At 38.9% G+C, this 19,677-nt stretch overlaps 1 protein-coding gene across 18 annotated transcripts in view; it reads right to left on the reverse strand.

Annotated features, from left to right (window-relative positions):
• The window catches only part of LOC135502760 (protein scribble homolog), a 112,905-nt gene that overhangs the window by 25,200 nt on the left and 68,028 nt on the right, over nucleotides 1-19,677 (reverse strand). For 12 of the 18 annotated variants that reach the window (XM_064795816.1, XM_064795820.1, XM_064795819.1 and 9 more), the window contains 3 exons: nucleotides 13,533-13,571; nucleotides 8,759-8,902; nucleotides 7,021-7,122 (listed from right to left, as the gene is read on the reverse strand). The exons of 2 other annotated variants lie outside the window; for them this stretch is intronic. In XM_064795816.1, coding sequence (XP_064651886.1) covers nucleotides 7,021-7,122; nucleotides 8,759-8,902; nucleotides 13,533-13,571 — 285 coding nt within the window. The remainder of the gene's footprint in view (nucleotides 1-7,020; nucleotides 7,123-8,758; nucleotides 8,903-13,532; nucleotides 13,572-19,677) is intronic. 4 more of the 18 variants (XM_064795827.1, XM_064795825.1, XM_064795818.1 and 1 more) reach the window with 3 other exon arrangements.

Consider the following 19,677-nt stretch of genomic DNA (forward strand, 5'->3'; position numbering starts at 1 on the left):
ATCGAGGGCGCATCATGTTGGTGTGTATCAAGTCTCCACTATTTTTCTTGCAGTAAGATAGAAACACATCATAAATCAAAGAACAAAACACCTCCAACTCATCAGTTTGATAATTCTGCCTCATCAACTCCGAATGCAACCTATTCCTACAGGTATCGTCTAAACCACTCAAACACCTGCCTCCAAAGAAACAGGTTGTCGTTAGCAACCATCGGCGACACCCCCTTAGCAACCGTATCCACACTCCCACTGACTGCAAGTGGCTTGTAGTCAAAGTCGAAAATCTATTTTTCTCTGCACGTTTTGTCGATAATATGACGTTCGTGGGTGGAAAAAGTTTTGTAGGAAAGGTTAGATGTGCTCTCTACACCTACAACTCCAATGTAGCATGATATTTTGGCCTACGCAAGGTTTTGTATAGCAAGTAAGCAAAAAATGGCATTCTTGACTTTGAACAGCAAAATTACTCTTATTTTAGAGATTTGATTGGCAAATTACTTTCTGGCTCAATTTTTTATTGTTTATTTTGAATAATATTTTGTTTTTTTCCTCAAATGGGCGTGTTGCATTTTTTGACTAAGCAAATTATCGACAATTACTGACAAATTTGTAAGGTAAACAATGCTGGAGTCTTTTTGATATAAAGGTGTGTCAGGCGACTGAACTATGTCAATATTCTGAATATTTGGCTTGGCACGGAGTTCTGAATTGCATATCAGGTTGCAAAAGGGCCATTGTCCTGCCCCTGTTGAGAATGTAACTTAAGTAGAACCTCATTCAGCGGACAGCTTTGTCAGCAGACACACTCTCTATCAAGGCGAATTTGCATGAGCTATACAACACACTTCCCTCGCATACCCAGATTAGTGAAGGGCCCCCTCCCCCAGCATAACTTGCATTCAGGCTTGTAGCCAGCTATTTGGTCATGGGTGGAACAGCCTTTGGCCCCAATATTCCAAAAATCAACTGAAATCTGCCTTGTGACGGTTGGGAGCCATTAGTCCCCACTCTAGCTATGACCCTGGGCACCAACAAACCTTTGTTGCTTCTGCAGACTTCAAGCTTCTTACATCCTTCTGCTTGAACCAGCCAATGACCCCCTAATCGCTCGAGGCAAAATCAGTCTGATGCAAAGCGGGGACTATACTATGCACACGATATAAATATTCATCTTCATGAGCTAAATATCAGTCTACATCAAAGACACCACGTGCATTTAGCCCCAGGCTAACACTCCTACAATATATGACATCATCCGAGGACATACACACTGCATCCACAAGATGCAAGATCGATAATTCATGAAAAGCTCATGTAGCATTTATGCAGCAATATTCTGTGTCAATCACTTGATGAAAATAGAGAAACATTGCCTAAGGCACAAGATGAACTGAAATGGTGGGTCATTATCAATACGGGGGCCCGCCCATGGCTTCGTTTTCAAGGATAACTCAATTCGATTTCTGACCTACTTTTATTGGCTGATGTACATTGGACGTGACCTCCCACAGCATACACCCCTCTATAAAGGACACCTCTCTAATAAGGACATTGCATTCGGTTCAGTATTGGTCAATTCCATAGATTTTGACCTCTGTAATCAGGACACCTCTCAAGTGACAACATCATTCCCAAGGGTGTCCTACTGCACAGTAGAACCTCTCTATTAAGGACAATCTTGGGTCTGACAAGTGCAGTCCTCAATAGAAAGGTGTCCTCATTAGAGAGGAGGTCAAATTGAATGGAATTGATCAATTCGGGACCAAAATCAGTGTCCTTATCAGAGAGGGTATCCTCCTATAAAAGAGGTGTTTGTTAAGGGTAGTTTCACTGTACATACATTCAATTTCAACATGATACTGCATCATATAAAGAACTCAAATGTCGGGATCAATAATCTTACTCGGACAAAATATTTTTCATTTAACTTTATGATGTTGTGGACATCGCAGCAATTTTCATCACAACAGCATTCATAACAGTTTGTTATTTATCTATAGTATAAAGATTACCTCAGGCACGTAAATCAAACGAAAGTTTAATTTTATTGTATGGATTTCTGCCTGCAGCGTCATTACGAAAGTGCATGCGAAAGTCACAGTGCATGTGTTCAGATTCACATGCATGTTCTAATCTGATACGCATGTGACCGTCATTGATACACATGCGTGCATGAAGCATGTGTACAGTTGTGAATTATGTACATGCTGCATGTGTCATACTGCAAGTTTCCTATTGGGCATGTGTTTTTAATTCCGATACGCATGCACCCTTAATTGATATGCATGCGTGCATGTAGCATGCACACAGCTGTGTACCTGCGCAGGTGAAGTTATTGCTGACAACTTGCACAATTATGGTCTGGTCATAAATCTTTATATTGAAATAGATTAGATTTCTTTTTGTTATGAAGAACAATGCATTTGTATATTAGGTCTGCGATGGAGCTGGCAGTCATGGTGGTTTCATACAGTATCATCCATCCTCCTTGCGCGTGACCTGAACTCTTTTTACTGTAGACGTCATTCCGTCCCTGCTTGAATTGGCCAAAATCCAGCTTCATTTGACGGCATCCTTATCTATCACATCCAGCGCAACATCACGTCTGTTTGGAGAGGAACCCTGGATTTATCAAAACCCAATCAGTGCCCAACTGTAGTGGCAGGTGAAAAATCCCAATGAGTGAATTCTGAGAGAAGGAAGGATTATCTGTCACATCCAGCAAAACATCATCTCATTGTGGATAAGAACCCCTGTCGTCGCCAAACCTGCCTTTTCCGACAAGATTCGACTGTTAGCATGAATTGCATTGTCATCAATAAAGTGGTTGGCACAATGCCATGTTTTTATAATCATCCATTATTAACCCGTCGATAATTAACGACATGTTTTGAATGGTGATAAATTGGAGTGTTGACTTGGCCAAAACTGGGATCAATTCTACAACTAATGTTTTTATGTTAAATGTTTGATGTTTATGTTTTATAGTTCAAGTATCCATCTTTAGGAAATTAACGACCAGCATTTTCTAGGGAAACAAAACTTGTATATACTCTAGTTTCACCAATCTAAGACTGCTAAGTTTGAGTTTATAGTCTGATATCGAATGCGGTGGAGGTGCCATCTGATCGATTTGTTACCGAGATGTTGACGAAATAAATGCGAAGTCAATTTCTCTGGGTTGCCAAACATTTTTGCTCTGTGCACATCATGTTACCAAAAATGTTGACAGTGTAGGCCTACACAGAGCTAAGTGCATCTGTGGAGGAGGGAGGGGGGGGGGTAGGCTGAGATTGACAATATCCTGCCTGACATCATTACAAAACCTACAATTCATGTACATGCCTAAGAAAGGTCTATTGCATCACGTATGAAGGAAATCAAGAACAAATTCGGGTACTCAAAAAAGACCGGCACGCCAGTCTTTACCTTCATTTTAGGTTAAGGATTTCCAATACTCAGAGATGAACATCAGACTCCCCCTCAGATTTCTATTTCAATTCAATTGGGAAAATAAGTTTGTCTTGAACTCTTTACTCAAATGTAAAAGACAGGGGATCTGGATATTCTGTTAGTTAGACACCCTACCACTTCGAGAGCTAATAGCTGCGTTCCGAGTCAATGACTACCATACCACATGTCTCATCATTAACATGCTATTATGTCGATTATCAAATTCTATTCTCAGACTCTACCCAAGAACACAATAAACATTCTGTGTCAAGATATGAAAATCCAAACACGGGCGAAGGACGTGCTCTGGGCTATTGTCCCAGACAACAGGACCTGTTTCAATGCAGAATCATAGCACAATACAAGCAAATTTGGCACGTGCCGACATTTTATGTAATGTATGCCGATAATACAGAATCACAGATTGAAAATTTGCCAAAGAAAATCGTCTGTCAGGATGAACTTGGGGAATATTTTGTCGGCTTTTTCCACGTTGTGGTCCAAGGGATGGACTTACCTGTCTAAGAAGATCGTTAATCCGAAGAATTATCAGAATCTATTAATCCTAGGCAGAGAAACCGGGCAATGTCCCTTCGTCCTTTGTGACAGAGAAGCAAGGAGATTAAGACAAGTCCACTCCACGCGAGGGGGGACAGCTAGGCTACGATAGCTACCATACAAGGAAATATTGATTTTGCTCAGGGATGGCGTAGGCACATCAACATACTGCATAATTACTTTGCAGGAAAAAATATCAATTTCTGTCGGCGTTTTTTACGGCGCGTGCTATTTTAATTGGGTAGTCAATAAATAGTGTGTTATTTTAATGTTTAATGTAAGTTTCAACGTGCTAATGATCGACAGCATGGTATGAGTCATAAGCCTTGCTGCCCGCTATTATGGTGGTGAAGTGGTTAGACAAAAGCAAGAGGTCATGGGTTCAATTGCTCGATGCAAATCAAAGTTTTCTCAAATTTCTTAAAAACATGAAATTTTCTTTATTTTGACGATTTTTTGGGCCAAATCAAATATGAAATTCTGACGGTTAAAATGATGTACCGTGTCGCTGACAATTTCCCTTATAAGGACAAATGTCACATTCGGTGACACGGTAGGGCGATAGTATTACTCAGAGGGTTGCTTGGTCATGAATGACAGTGGGGGTGGGCTGGGCCATTTCCTGTAAGCAAAGGTATCCAAGCAATATTTTGGGTTTACTGTAATTGTAAAGGCCACCGATATCCCCCCATTTTTCACCATGCGTTAGCTGTAGCACATGAGGTAAAGGGCTGGCGTGACCAGCTATGCCAGCATGTACGACTGAGATGCCATGGTGTGTTGACATGGGGGGGGGGGGATACGGCCATATATTGTTGGAACAACATCATAATGGAAGAAATTTAGATCATATGTCTGTGGTACGTGGCATTTGATAATGGAGGGACTTGGAAGAAACACGACTTCTTCGAACCGGGTAATAGGTCATAGTTTGAAGTAAATACTCCACCATAAACCAAGTGTTTTTGTTGGAGAACAATATTTTCCAACATAATGATTATTTACAGGAGTAATTAGCAAATTACGCGCTCATGCTAATAATACTTTAAGTAACATTAAGCTGGCATGGGAATATTAATTTATGACAATGTTATTAATAGCAAAAACAACAATCTGTTTGTTGATGATGATTATTTCGGAGCAGAAACAATGAAATGGCCAAGGGCCATTGTGCTCACCATATAGATATTTGGTGGTTAGGAATTCATCCTGGTTAAGAAACATGCTACATGTATAGTATATAGGTCAAACCAAAGTCGGTATGACAAGTGATGTATCGTTGCTTGGAGTAATGACCATACAAATATCATCGAACACAAGTCACCAATAAGCGAGATATGGCACTTTTCCCTTTTTTAATTTTGGCCTCCTGGTGGCCAAGTCGAGAATCAGATCGGATCGAAATTCGGTGTCTGAGGTTACATGATGATGATTGTTTCGAAGCAGAAACAAAAATTCATAAATTGAACACAACAGCCTATATGTAGTCCAAAGGGCAACTGAACTCAAACAAAACAAATTTAGCGTGATAAAAAAAAATTTCATATAAACTAAATTTTAATGCAATAATTTAATGAAAATTAATGAAATATGAGATTAATGAGTGTAATTGAAGCACGTGATTGGTGAGTTGCAGATTTTAGTAGAACAATGATTGGAATCGGCATCCAAAAAATCTGAAATTTTGAAAATTGCAGCCACACGCAGGGGTCAGTGGTAAGATGTGACGTTGTATTATTGAATGAGCTGACTTAATGAATAACAAAGGTGTACAATGTAGCAGCTGATGTGTCTGTATTTTCTCAACACTAGCTCAAGTGTATACAGAACCTATACGGAATACCCTCACATCTTTACTAAATTTGAAAAACCTTTGTTTGTCCATGACTTTCTCCTTAACGGACAGGGGATTTCCCATCAAACTTGGTATGTAGTTTTTGACAGCCCCCCCCCCCCTCCATCGAGTGTTCCTCTGAAACCTGATTTCTAATTTTTGAAACAATTTTTTATTGATGCATTTTATACTGAAGTGGGTCAGAGTCATTTACGTCATGTGGACGATGGCACAGGTCTGTTGTAAAATCCCGCCCAGAGCCTCTTTAGGTCAAAAGGCGTGTCATTCGGGTGTTACGCCATCATTAGCTCTGACACTGGTTAGAACCACAAGCCTTGATAGCATTGCAACCGGTTAATTTCAAATTCTTATTTCAGACCATCAGGTCCAATTCAACTCCGAGGAAATAGTTGGGAAGAAATTTTGTCACGAGGGATTTTGGCATACCATCAATATTGGCATTCACACGAATTGAATCGCACTTTAATTCTCTTATTTGAAGACTAGTGAGAGAGACAGATTAGGTTTTTAATCATACTTTGGGATTATAACTTGAACATCAATGTATGAAAGGTAGAATTATCAAATAACCATGGTAACTGAAATTAGTTAGATGAGATTTCAAAGTCGAGGTCGGTTTTCATCAAACTGGTTTAGTACGTGGGTGTTCGAAGCAAATTTGAAATGAAATTGAAACACTTTGGTTGTCATGCTAGTTGAGTTAACTTTTGAGCATGTGACAGATTTCGACACAGTTGGAGGGTCGGAACTCGGGCAAGTTTGACAAATTTCAAAGTAGGCCAACAGTACGCACAAAGAAAACACCATGCCTATTCTTTAAGGGCTGAACTAGGAGCCCTAAGCCAACCATTGTAACCTTTTATCAAGTGGATTTCGATGGGATAAGTCACGGATTACAAGGTGTCTTTTTTCACTTTTCTTTACAGAGATCTTTTTGGGTATATACAATACTGTGTGTAGAATAGGCAAGTCATTTTACAAATATTGTGTGTTATGGCAGTTTGAAATTTGTAAATTTAGTCCCAATTTCAATTATTTTCATGCCAAGTTTGATATTGGCCATGACATGAAATAGTTGACTCCATCTAGTGTCACCTGAATGGACATGAACGAAAATAAGCAACACCATTCAGACATCTTTTAACGGGGCTTACGCTGGCGTATTGCAAGAGACAATCGTAGGAGAGTGAGATCGGTAAAGACCGTCTCTTTGGGTTGTATCGGTGGAGCATGGAGGCGGCCGTCCACGGGTACAGCTAGATGAGAAGGAAGAATCAGTTGACGACAGATTTGTCAAAACAAAGTTTTGTGACAAGAAAATCAAACAAAGAAATGAAAAGCATGCTACATTTTATACAATCACTTGTAAACCAACATTTTGAAAATTTATGAACGCAAAAATTCGATAATTTTTATGAGAAAACTGAAGAAATGAAAATCATGCACCCGTTTATGTAATCTATTGAAAATGTGTAGCAGAAAAGTTAAAGTTTATTTGTTGAAATTGTCTTTTACAATATTTTGATATGACGTTAAACATTCTGAAGACGTTTCTTTGGAATCAAATTAGCCAACAGGGAATTATAAGATGAAGAAAGAAAATTGTCAATCGATAGAATTAACAACTTTCAGGAGTAAGTGCTTGGAAATAACAGCAAGGTAGCATTCTTCTAGGATTATTCCAAGAGAGAAACCATGCATCAAAATTTAAAAAAAATTTACTACGGATCTAGACAAAACACAAAACATGCAGAGGCAGTGGACTTGTAAATGCGAACTTTTATGCTCAAATATAATGATAAGCCACTTGTAAACGAGAAATTTAATGCTCGAATGTATAAAATTCAAAAATTAGCCACTTGTAAATGAGAAATTTAATGCTCGAATGTATAAAATTAAAAAATTAGCCACTTGTAAATGAGACATTTTATGCTCGAATGTATAAAATTCAAAGATTAGCCACTTGTAAATGAGAAATTTTATGCTCGAATGTATAAAATTCAAAGATTAGCCACTTGTAAATGAGAAATTTTACGCTCGAATGTATAAAATTCAAAAATTAGCCACTTGTAAATGAGAACTTTTATGCTCGAATGTTTAAAATTCAAAGATTAGCCATATATGATGTTTCACTGAAAAGCTGTATTCATACAGAAAAACTTTCAAAAGCCCCTTCCCAGATGCATCAAATAATGACTGGAGGACATCAGATTCGTAAAATGCAACAATACTCTCAAATTTTTTACAGAAGAGTTGAAAATTTTGCACAATGCCGACAGATTGGTTTCTTACGTTTCGTAAGAGCCAGAATAGGCCCGGGGATGAACAGCACCAGGACTGAAATGATTTGACGACGTCATGAAGGCGAAGTTGAAAAAAAAAACAACAAAAACTATCCAAAATACTTGGATTTTGGAATTCAGTACCATATTTTATTCGTACACGATACAGCTCATGCATAACTAATTTTGGTTGTTGTTTCACAGTTATTCTTGCAAATGGAAGGGGTGACGGTTGGGTTATGGAGGGGGTTACATGATACGCCGCACCCCTGCTGCCTGCCTGAACAACTGGAAAAGTAATCACCATGATTACTGCGATTACTTAGGCCTATGCATGAGCGAAATTGCATACAAATAAAATGATTTTGTCTTTGATTGGAGATCGTGTAAGTGCTGAAGCTGAATAGGTCCTTGTGCATTCTGGGGGAAAACAATCCCTTTGGCAGAGATTTTACACAAGCAGTAAAACTTGTACTGAAGTAATTTTATGTTCAAAATTAGGGTGCAACTGGGTGGGACTTAAAAGTGCCACCTGGCAAGAAGGGAATGAACTAAACTTAAAGGGACTATAACACAATACATCGACTCAAAGCATCTAAACATGGGTTACCTTCGTAAGATTGTCTCGAGGATATGCTGGTTTTGCTCCGGGCAGACGCGCGGCCCTAACCGGGTCGTTAATATTGTCGTAACTTTCGCTGAGCGGTCGGCGAGAATCCCAAGACATCCGTGACATTGGTTTGGAGGGCTGCCACTAGGGGGTTAAGGCAAAGTAAGAGTTAGGTGATAGTGAGAACAAAGGACAGATGTAAACATTCACCCCGTTGTGGGCCCCCTGGTGTCCTCAGAGGCCAAGTTAGCAGACGTATAATTACAAAAGCTATAGTTCTGTCTGGTTGGTTTTGAATGTTGTTGATAGGGGGCGAAGGCATAATTTCTAACTGTCATTTTGATGATAGCAGCATGCGTGGCATTTCTGTGCTAAAGACAAAACTGTAGTGAGAAAGTTGCACGCACTATGGTCTGTCAATAAGATTTCAAATTGAAACGGTCTTTGATATGTTATGCCAAAGCCATCGCTGTAATATCCTTGAGAACACCAGGGGAGACATCTATCTTTCTAACACTACACTAATTCACATATTTCATTTTGAAATTGGATGGTTATAGTACTTTGGATATTTTCATTAGATCACTTCGAAAATTCAGTTACTAAGAAAGACTGATACCTACAGTCCATGTCACAATTGTCATCCCTTTGCGTAGGAAGAACGACTTACACACTGGGTAGTGCGTCAGTGGCACACCACTGGTGTGATTTAAGGGATGTCAATTATGATGTGGACTGTACTCATCTAAAGAATGTTTTTAAATGTAAACTTCAACCAGAGGTCTTCAAGTTTTAAACTTAACAAATTAAACGAAGTATTATTCCTAGGTTTCTTGGGATATTTGCTGATAGCTGAACCACATCTTAATTCTCAAAATCTCAAGAAAAAAATACCTACGATTAGTAAATCAACCTCATTTATGAACTTAACACAGATAGCTGCCTACATCACAACATTACAATTATCATCTGAAGAGATGAACACTTATATTTATCAAGAGAAAAAACTTAATGAAGCAAACTGTATTAACACTTTCAGGACCAACATTTCATCCCCGACACCCTCTTTCATGCTTTTCATCAGGCCACACAAAATGAATCTATCACAGATGACTGAATAAAGTCTCATGCAATAGCTGCCCCAAGACCAAGAGCTCTCCAAATTGACATAGGAAAGATTACTATCCCCATAGCTACAGTCCACATCATAATTGACATACCTTAATTTGCGTCACTGGCACACCACCCAGCTCATAGGTCGCGCAGAATACATTGCACTCACGAAACATAAGAGTGAGAAGAGCATCTTTGGTGTTTAACTCGGCACGCAACTTGCATGTGAGTTGCACGTCACAGACGCGAAGCAGGAAGGATGTCAACTGTGACTTGGACTGTAGATCATTTTGGTAGAAAGCAATACAAAAGTTCTATTTGAAAATTTTTAACTAGACTATATAGTATAGAACATCATCATCATTTCTCTACATTTGTATATTAGTCCATGTAATTATCAATTTCTCCAAGAACAATTCTAACTGAAAGACAGCAAAAAATTATAGAATTGTTAATCCAACAATCCAAACCAGTTTTAATAATTGTATCAAAAGGGACATTTTGTAAAACTCATGCAAATATAAATCTCACAAAGTTTAAAATGCAAAATTTCAAATTAAGATGCAGTCACAACACAAAAAAATGATCTAAAATAATGCCAATTGAATGCATTAGTAAAAATATGTGAATTAGTATAAGGTTTTTCGGTTGTTGGGTTGAATGCAAAGTTATAGATAGATTTTAAATCAACTGAATAGGGTTAAAGCATTTGTAAAATCACCAACGTTCGATGAAATAAAGTTATAGATAGATTTTTAAATCAACGTAATAGGATTTTAGAGTTAACACTGCAACAAAATTCTAAAGAAATGCAAGTACTACATGTCGAATTAAACATATTCTACTTTTATTTCTTAAAGGAAAACTATAGGCAGGCACAAGGTCGGCCCACTTTAATAGCTCCCTTATTTGTATGATTGAATTTCAACCAAATGTGCAAATCAAGAGAAAAAAACACAGATGGTGTTCATGGTTGATCCCCTCATCCAAAAAATGAGCTATAAACACGACACTCGGCTGAAAGAAATGCAGATTTTCTTGAACACAATGTAAAATGCAAAACACAATCATAAGTCTTGGAAATAGGTGGAAAACAAAGAGAAGTAAGAATGCGGGATGGGACGGGTGGGTGGAAATGGTGGTGACGTGCCGAGTTCTGGAATATTTTCAGGAAATCAGCTATTTTTGATGCAGTTGGAGGCTTATGAACACAGAGATACTGATTAATATAATAAATATGTGAACAAAAGTAAAGTAGAGAGCAATGCATTGTCTGCAGTGTGATTGTTGTGTGTCATGCCGAAAGAGGATGTGTTAGTTCATTCCTTGATTCTTGATTCTACCACATCCTGTTCCACGACAAGTTTCCGTGATGGTCGCAGAAAATGTTGTGTTACGGCTGTCCCTTTTGCTTCACTTCTTACAAGTATATATGTACAATCTTTCATAGTGATATCAATCAAACTTCTCACAACCTGATGAATCTTTTTAAAGTTTCGATAATCCGCGTTGCTGGGTGACTGTGGTTGCTATAATGGTCACATAGTCACCTTATTTATCTAATGATTAAGGCCTGACCATATAAATCACCATCATTTTTGACTAGAGCCTGAAATCCGAAAGCAACAAGAAATCTTTCAAAACAATTTGAATGCGAAGTTTGTGGCTCAAATTCGCTATTTTTGCACCTAAAACTTGGCTCCAATAACGAACCGTTGTGTATTCATGTGTGTTCAGACCGTTGTGTGATCAGACCGTTGCGTGATCAGACCGTGGCATGTTCATACCTAAGTGTGTTCATACCGATGTGTGTTCAGACCATTGCGTGTTCAGTACAATGTGTAGTCAGGACTCCCCCATGTGTTCAGAACATATCATAACAAAATCAGTCTGTTATTGATGAAATAAGAAATTGAGTTAATAACAAGCAAAGTTAGTAAGAGATGTTCGCAAACAATTCATTACAGCTGTTAGAAAGGAAAATCAATGCAGTCAATGAATATGATAAAAGTAATTTACAACATCGCAGCAATCACAGCTGAAAATATGTCATCAATCATGTGTCGTTTTTTGCATTGTATGATAAGAATAAGATCTAAAACTGATGAGACGTAGAAGAGACATTCTGTTTCACCACCCATTGGAGATTCCGACTTATAATTCAGTGGACAACAAGCAGAGGTGCTTCTAGTTATAATCCAGTAGAGATCTATTGGTAACCAAAAGAGACCCAGTGGCTTTCTGTTGGTAAACAGAAGATTTCCAGTGGAGTTCCAGTGGTGACTCCGGGAGAACCAGTGGTAACTAAGGGGGATCCAGTGGTGACTAGATGTTTCAGTGTTGACTAAAGGAGTTCCAGTGCTGACTAGGGGAGTTCCAGTGCCGACTAGGGGAGTTCCAGCGTCGACTAGGGGAGTTCCAGCGTCGACTAGGGGAGTTCCAGTGCTGACTAGGGGAGTTCCAGTGCTGACTAGGGGAGTTCCAGTGCTGACTAGGGGAGTTCCAGTGCTGACTATGGGAGTTCCAGTGCTGACTAGGGGAGTTTCAGTGCTGACTAGGGGAGTTCCAGTGCTGACTAGGGGAGTTCCAGTGCTGACTAGGGGAGTTCCAGTGCTGACTAGGGGAGTTCCAGTGCTGACTAGGGGAGTTCCAGTGCTGACTAGGGGAGTTCCAGTGCTGACTAGGGGAGTTCCAGTGCTGACTAGGGGAGTTCCAGTGCTGACTAGGGGAGTTCCAGTGGTGACTAGGGGAGTTCCAGTGGTGACTAGGGGAGTTCCAGTGGTGACTAGGGGAGTTCCAGTGGTGACTAGGGGAGTTCCAGTGCCGACTAGGGGAGTTCCAGTGGTGACTAGGGGAGTTCCAGTGCTGACGAGGGGAGTGCTACTGCCGACTGGGGGAGTTCTGGTGGTGACTTGGGGAGATTGTTATCATGAGTGGCAGTGCACTATACATGTGAAATTGTCATATCGAATTCCAACAGTGAGGAAGTCCGCATGCCCACATGGCTCTATGGATGAACAGTGCTTTAATATTACGAAACATCCTCAGATCTAAAACGTTTGTCACGTGCAAAGGACAAGTGATTCACCCCAGAAGTGTGTGCCACCTCACAATACAAGACTTGGGACAAGACAGTGTTAATTTTTAAGATTTGTCAGCCATGGAAATTTTCGTTTTCGCACGATTTGTTAGCAATTCCGATCCTGGTGTTTGTCTACCTCTTGAATCAGAATATAAAACCATACCATACATGCCAAAGAGACCCTTCTACCACACAGAAAAGTGAGTTGCAATGTCTATTGCAAGTCAAATTCCATAGGAATATCTTGGTTTTCTGAATGATATTGCTTAGATCTTGATTCTGTCATTTAAGGACGATCGACATTTATTTTGAGGACATTTGAGATATTTGTCTTTTCAGAAAACGGTGGGCCAGACAGTTTTACCAAGTGGTCATGTTGATAGGTTTAAGAAAAAAAGTCGTTTGGCAGATTTTAGTGCCTTGCTCAGTCAAAAGATGTCGCCGTTGATAGTCTTCGAGGCAAAAAACGGTGCAAAGTATCCAAACTATCCAAACTATCGAAAGTCAAAACAGGTTAATGCGAAAACAGTTAGTTGGAAGAACATAACAAAAAGACACCAAAACTATCTGAGAACTTACCGACTTTGGTTTTGGGATACTAAACTTTGACGACGATCTCTGGGAGAGAAATAGGGACGCACGTGAGAATCGGAAGAAGAAATCCGTAAAAAAATTCTCCCAAAATAAAGTTTGAAATCATGCAGCTGTAAAACTAACACCTAACAGTACACTGGATCCATGAAAGTGCTCATTGAGGATACAGGTTCTGGGCCAAATGCTACATGCAGATACCAGCAGGGAGGCCCTGAATCAGCCTATTCATCACTTTAGGATCTTAACTTTGGCCCCATGCCAACAAGGAGCAGCGTGGGGTTAAGCAGCATTCAAAAATGTTTCCAACTCCCTTTCTGGAATTAAAATACGATCATAGACGGCATGGAAATCACAAGAGGCAATAGAATTGAAATAGTGCATACATTCATACATGTCATACATGTCAAAAACAAATAGAGTTACTATTTCTATACTAGTGTGCATTGAACAGAATCAAAAGTGCATGGTACTGTGTCAAGTTTATTCTTACAGCCATTTCATTGAAGGATTCGGCAAGATTTTGGAACTCTTGATAAAGCTCGAGATCACACTACAACGTGAAACTCTAGTTTGAGCAACAGTACAATGATAAATAACTCCCACTCCACCGAAGGGAAATGACTGGGTCGGTAGTCATTCATTTCGGTTTCAAAATTGCAAAATCCTTCGAAGAAATAGCCCCAAAGGCAACTTCTGTTTCTGAAAAAGAACGTCTGCATTCAGACTATGACTGTCACTACAGTACATTCCACAACAATAAACGAACGTGAAGCATTATTATGATAAGATATGTTGAATACTTGAAAAGAAAAATCCACGTCAGTTCCTCGTCCAAGGTGCTGCAAACATCCACATCTTTCCTCCGAACATCTAAGATCCTGTCCAGTCCTTTGAGAAAAGTCTATTATCTTCCTGGTTGCAACATGCAGGAAGCCAACATGCAGAACTATTCGGCCGCAGACATCTCCATAACCACATGCCATCTTACTGGCGGTGAATATCAGTCCTAAAGTCTCCTCCTTCCCTTGAGGATGGATAATACGCAAAAATAGCGGCAGATCAGCATAACCCCACGACGCAAACAAATGTCCATTTAAATAATTTGTCCTGGGTCCAATCGTGCAATTTCTTTTGAATGATTTAACATGCATACCATTCTCACTAAGATTTTGGGAATGGATAGGGGAGAGGATTGGAAGGGGGCTTAAGTGAGACGGCAGCTCTCAAAGAGGGTGGTAGGTAATCTCCTCACAGAGAGGTGGGAATAGCAAGGGGCAGTTGCTCAGTCAGCTTTAGAGCACCAGCTTTAGCTCAACTTGACAGCATCTCCTTCTGTAAATTTCAATTCACAAACGTACTGTCAGGATCTAACGCCCAAGTTACTGCTGATGCTGACTGAGGAACCGGGCCTAGGGATTTGCTTGCAATCAGAGAAGGACATGGAATTCTTTACAGCCATACAACTTCAGAAATTCTTAAACTTCAGCGGCCATCTTGGATGTTGGTGGCCATCTTGGATAGCTTGATTTCCAAGTGATATGACTGCAAATATGCAAGGGACTGGAGAGCACAAAAAGAGTGGAGCGACTTGACAACTCACTGCCATTATCCAAAAAGAGTTCCTGTCTAGGTTTTATTGATGAAATATGAGGCATTTGTGCAGAAATGGCAGTGAATTCTTTAGTCAAGCTGAGTAAACTAACTTTCTTTCACATGAACTAAAACCGAGGATCGAAAAGAGATGATGTTTTAGTATTAGTCACGGTGAAAGATGACTAGACATGTGTCAAATTCGAGGTCCTGATGGGGTTTCAGTGTTAGTCAAGATGAAATTGAGGAGAAAATATGTCAGAGAGGGATTTTCGGTGGGATTGTCAGTGATGATATATAATGATCATGGATAATATATTTCCAACAACAAAGTTTTAAAGTATTTTACGATATTTAACTCAGGGGTTGGGACAATGTTCAGACAAAAATTCTGAACTCCTGAAATGTACATGGCTGATGGCGATTTTATTAGTTAGTGATGCACCATTTATCAGTAGACTTTCAAAATGGATGCATTTTTGACATATTACAAAAATTTCAATACAAAAATATTTATGTCATATTGTGTTAATGCAGTTTATATGCACAAACTTTTCACAAGACAAAACGAGACATGATGTGAGGCGGAATTGTATGGTAGTGTGACATTTTTAGTAAAAATTAAAACAATTTTAGTCAAAATGCAAACATTTTAGTGGAGGTGCAAACATTTTTTAGTGGAGGTGCAAACACTTTAATCAAAAATGCAATTATTTTAGTGAAATTCTACACATGATCGACTTCCCTAAAAAACACTATTTCATCTGCATGCATTTGAGTTATCCAATTAGCGAGAACACTTTGCAAAACAAAAGATTTCTCATACTCGTTTCCCTGACAACTCCACCAAAATTTCACCGGCTTGAATGCTAAAACTTTTCTATCAACGACAGTAAGAAGATGTTTGAAATGTTTTGAAAGAGACTGGTTCACACAATCGGCAAATGTTTACTTTGAGTCATGGCGAACAAATTTTTGTTCGGACTGAGTCAGTTTATAAAGCCAAATGTGGCCCAGTCACTCACCTAAAATATAAAAGTATCAAAGAGTGCTATCGGCTAAAGAGGGCGCATTTCAACACTCGATCATTGATGAGTTTCAGTTTTTCGGTTTTGCGGCTAGACACAAGATGAGGGTTTCCCAATCTAAGTGCAAAATCTACACGGGATTGAACCGCTCGTCAGAGACCCGAGCCCCAACAGTGTCTCCAAGTTATTCCCTCGAAACTTTACCAACAATCACAACATTACTCTAGCAATTTGATTCAAAACCCCATTTGCATGCATAGTTTTAAATTTGACATGACGTCAGCTGTAGATAAAATTCACCATTTTGTTACCCTTCACTCCTCTGGTAAAGAATGAACTCAGGCTGTGATGTTAGTACAAATGCCTCTACAAAGATGTCATAGTTTCAACATGCATGATATTGAAACTACAGGTGCATTGTTGATTTCAACATTCCATTGTTACAGAAGTGCCACTATATCAACATAATGCAGAGATATTAGACAAAAAAGGGCCCAAACTATAATCAATGTGCGCATGGAGAAAGAAATAAACATTGCCCCTTGATGACGATATGACATTAAATAAAGTGAAAAGATTAGTGTTTTCAAATTTGAGCTGATTGTGCGAACCAATTTGAAAGATCAAAGATAAAAATCTTCTATATAAAATATAAAAATTTTATTACAATGCAAGAATATGGTAATTTTACACCACAGAAATAATATTTAGCCATGAGGGTTTTGTATATATTCATAATTAAGTATATATAATGTATGATACATCATTGGCGACACACAGTTTTGTTTTTGATATAAACAGAAAAGACAGACGGCTGGGCTTCCCCCTTGTGAACCTTGGGCAGAGTTTTGGACTTGAAACCAAATTGCTTTGTTGTGGCTGCATTTGAGCTTGAAGGGAGAAGATTATTATATACAGGGTGGCCCAGAATTATTTTTTCCCTCACACAATGGATGCACAATAGAATTCTATTGTCCAAAGGAAAATAATTCTGGGCCACCCTGTGGTGTGGTAGTGTCATCAAGTGCTTCCATTATGGGTACATAGCCCAGCTGTTTTGCGTCTGTTTAGGCTGGGCTAGTAATACTTTGATACTGCAGACTGCACTGTCAACCCAAAACTGCAGCAGTGAAACACACCAACATTACATCAGAACATTGAGCGCAAAATACCATACGACAATACCATCTTTCGTGATGCAGAAAAGCGCGACTTCTGTGGGCTGTCGGAGTGGCACAGTGGAGGCACCAGTGCCCGTCACCTCCGAGGTCCCGGGTTCAATTCCCGGTCTGCCAGGGATAACACATGATAGAGGAATAGCCAAACTACCGAATGAACATTCCGAGAAAGCTACGTTGCTCGCTGGATCCCAATTTAAACTAACATAGACCTTTGCATATAATGCAGATACTATTCACAATAGGAAAATATGACTTTCACATTGTACAAAAATATGTTGTGACCCTCGAGATATTATACCAACAAAATATGGGTTACTTGTCAAAATGTCCTCATGTCACAACATCCACAGGTTATGAGACCCAAAACATCATCGCTTTGAGATTCGGTCAAACTCCAGCCAAACATAATGTTATCTTTTGCTATAATGTGTCCATTTTGACTTACTTTGTTACGATTTTTTTCATATGTTCGTTTGTGAGATGCATTTTTGTCTCATTCACATAACTCAAAGAAGTGAAAGGTTGTAAATTGGACCAAAAGTCCACAAAGTTGCAAATAAGTCCAAGCATCACAAAGGCAAAAGTGCTACCAAACTTAATTTTATCTTTAACTAAACCAACAATTTCATCCATCTTTAACGAAAACATCAATTACGTCTTTCTTTTCAACTAAAACATCAATATCAATTGAAGAAAACCTCTCGGTAGAACTTTAGAAGATTTTCACCATCTAAAAGCGAGGAAGTTTTGACATTTACAAAGCCGGGAAGGTTTTGGCCGGAGGTCGTTTTGACTTGAAGCCCAAAATATTTACAAACAGTATGTTGTGAAGCACGATGTACAAACACATGCAATTAGGTGATGTGACAATTAACACGGTTAGTTTGTTTGCAGTTTTACACATTTCTGGCAGATCTGATTTTGTATGTTTAGGTGAGGAACATTTTGTAAACATGAATAGTGGATTTCAACACTGGGAGTGCTGGAAATCCAACTAGAGGGCTAAGCAGACAATTCCCCTCTATTAAGGTCAAAAGGTTTCCATCATAGATTCTATGAGGGAAAATAATCATCATAGATTATTCCATATGGAAAATTTCCATCATAGAATCTATGATGAAACAACATGGTTGTATCTACATGTACCATGGACCCATCATAGATCCTATGATGGAATCGATTATAGAATTTATGACGAGTCATCAAAGAAGCTATACCAGATTAGATGATTTGGCAAAATATTCTAAATATATTTTCCAAATTTTGAAGACTGTCACTCTAAGATGTCTAATGGGTCATACTCTGCTGTTTACATTATGATGGAAGCCACAGTATGGAATCTATGATGGGACTCCCATCATAGAATCTACCGTGGGCCATCATAGATTCTAGATGGAAACTTTTGCCTTTTTAGATATGCACTCTGGCAAGAGGGTCTCACATGAGATAGTCTCTAACCGAGCTTGTCTTGTACCAACACAGGCCAAATCAAGATATACAATCACATGCAATGAGGGTGTAAACAATGACATCATTATTTCAATTTCATCTGCTTTAATTCTGTTTGAAGCTAGATTCAAGGCAGTAGGCCTCGTTATAAGGGACAAAATAACCCTACTCTCCAGCTATTTAAAACAATATACAATGTACATGTACAGTCTTCCATCGGCCTTCCGTTCTCAGCAATATTGGTTTAGGCCTATTAGCTGAGCTAAAAGTTAATTTTGTGTAAAAATTATACCACTTTTAACGTAGATAAAACAGTTCATGTTCAATTTTAAAAGTACAGGCCACAAAATAAATCTTATGAGTTCTACTTCTTTAGCACAAAACTAAGAGCAACAAGTACCAACAATTAAAAAGTTCCAAATAAACTTGAAAAATTCTTATTCAGGTCAAGAAAAAGGATAATATTTTTTGCGAATACATAAGCTTAAAATATAATTAAGTAATTAAAGCCTATATTTCAATGATTAAGAAGCCTATGGATATGAATTCAATTAATAAGTACTGGTAAGATTAATCAATTCTATTCTTTAATTAATCAGTCAATATGGACTCTGCAGGTTAAGGCTTCCTCCCCCAAGAACAATACAGTTTAAGTTACATGGAGGTGGTTTCTTCATTTAGCATGTTGCAACAGGTTCTCCTACAACAGCCAAATTTTATACAGATGTAGCCATCTAGGTTAAAATTCACTGCATCTAACACTGATGCCCCCCCCCCCCTCCCCACCCCCCTTCCCAGTTTACCCTCCTTAACAATTATCGCTAGTTACATGTAGGTCACAGCCAAGCAAACTAAGAAACAGACACACTCTGCTAAAATAGG

This window comes from Lineus longissimus, chromosome 19 (assembly GCF_910592395.1).
Source record: "Lineus longissimus chromosome 19, tnLinLong1.2, whole genome shotgun sequence".
Taxonomy (NCBI): Eukaryota; Metazoa; Nemertea; class Pilidiophora; order Heteronemertea; family Lineidae; genus Lineus; species Lineus longissimus.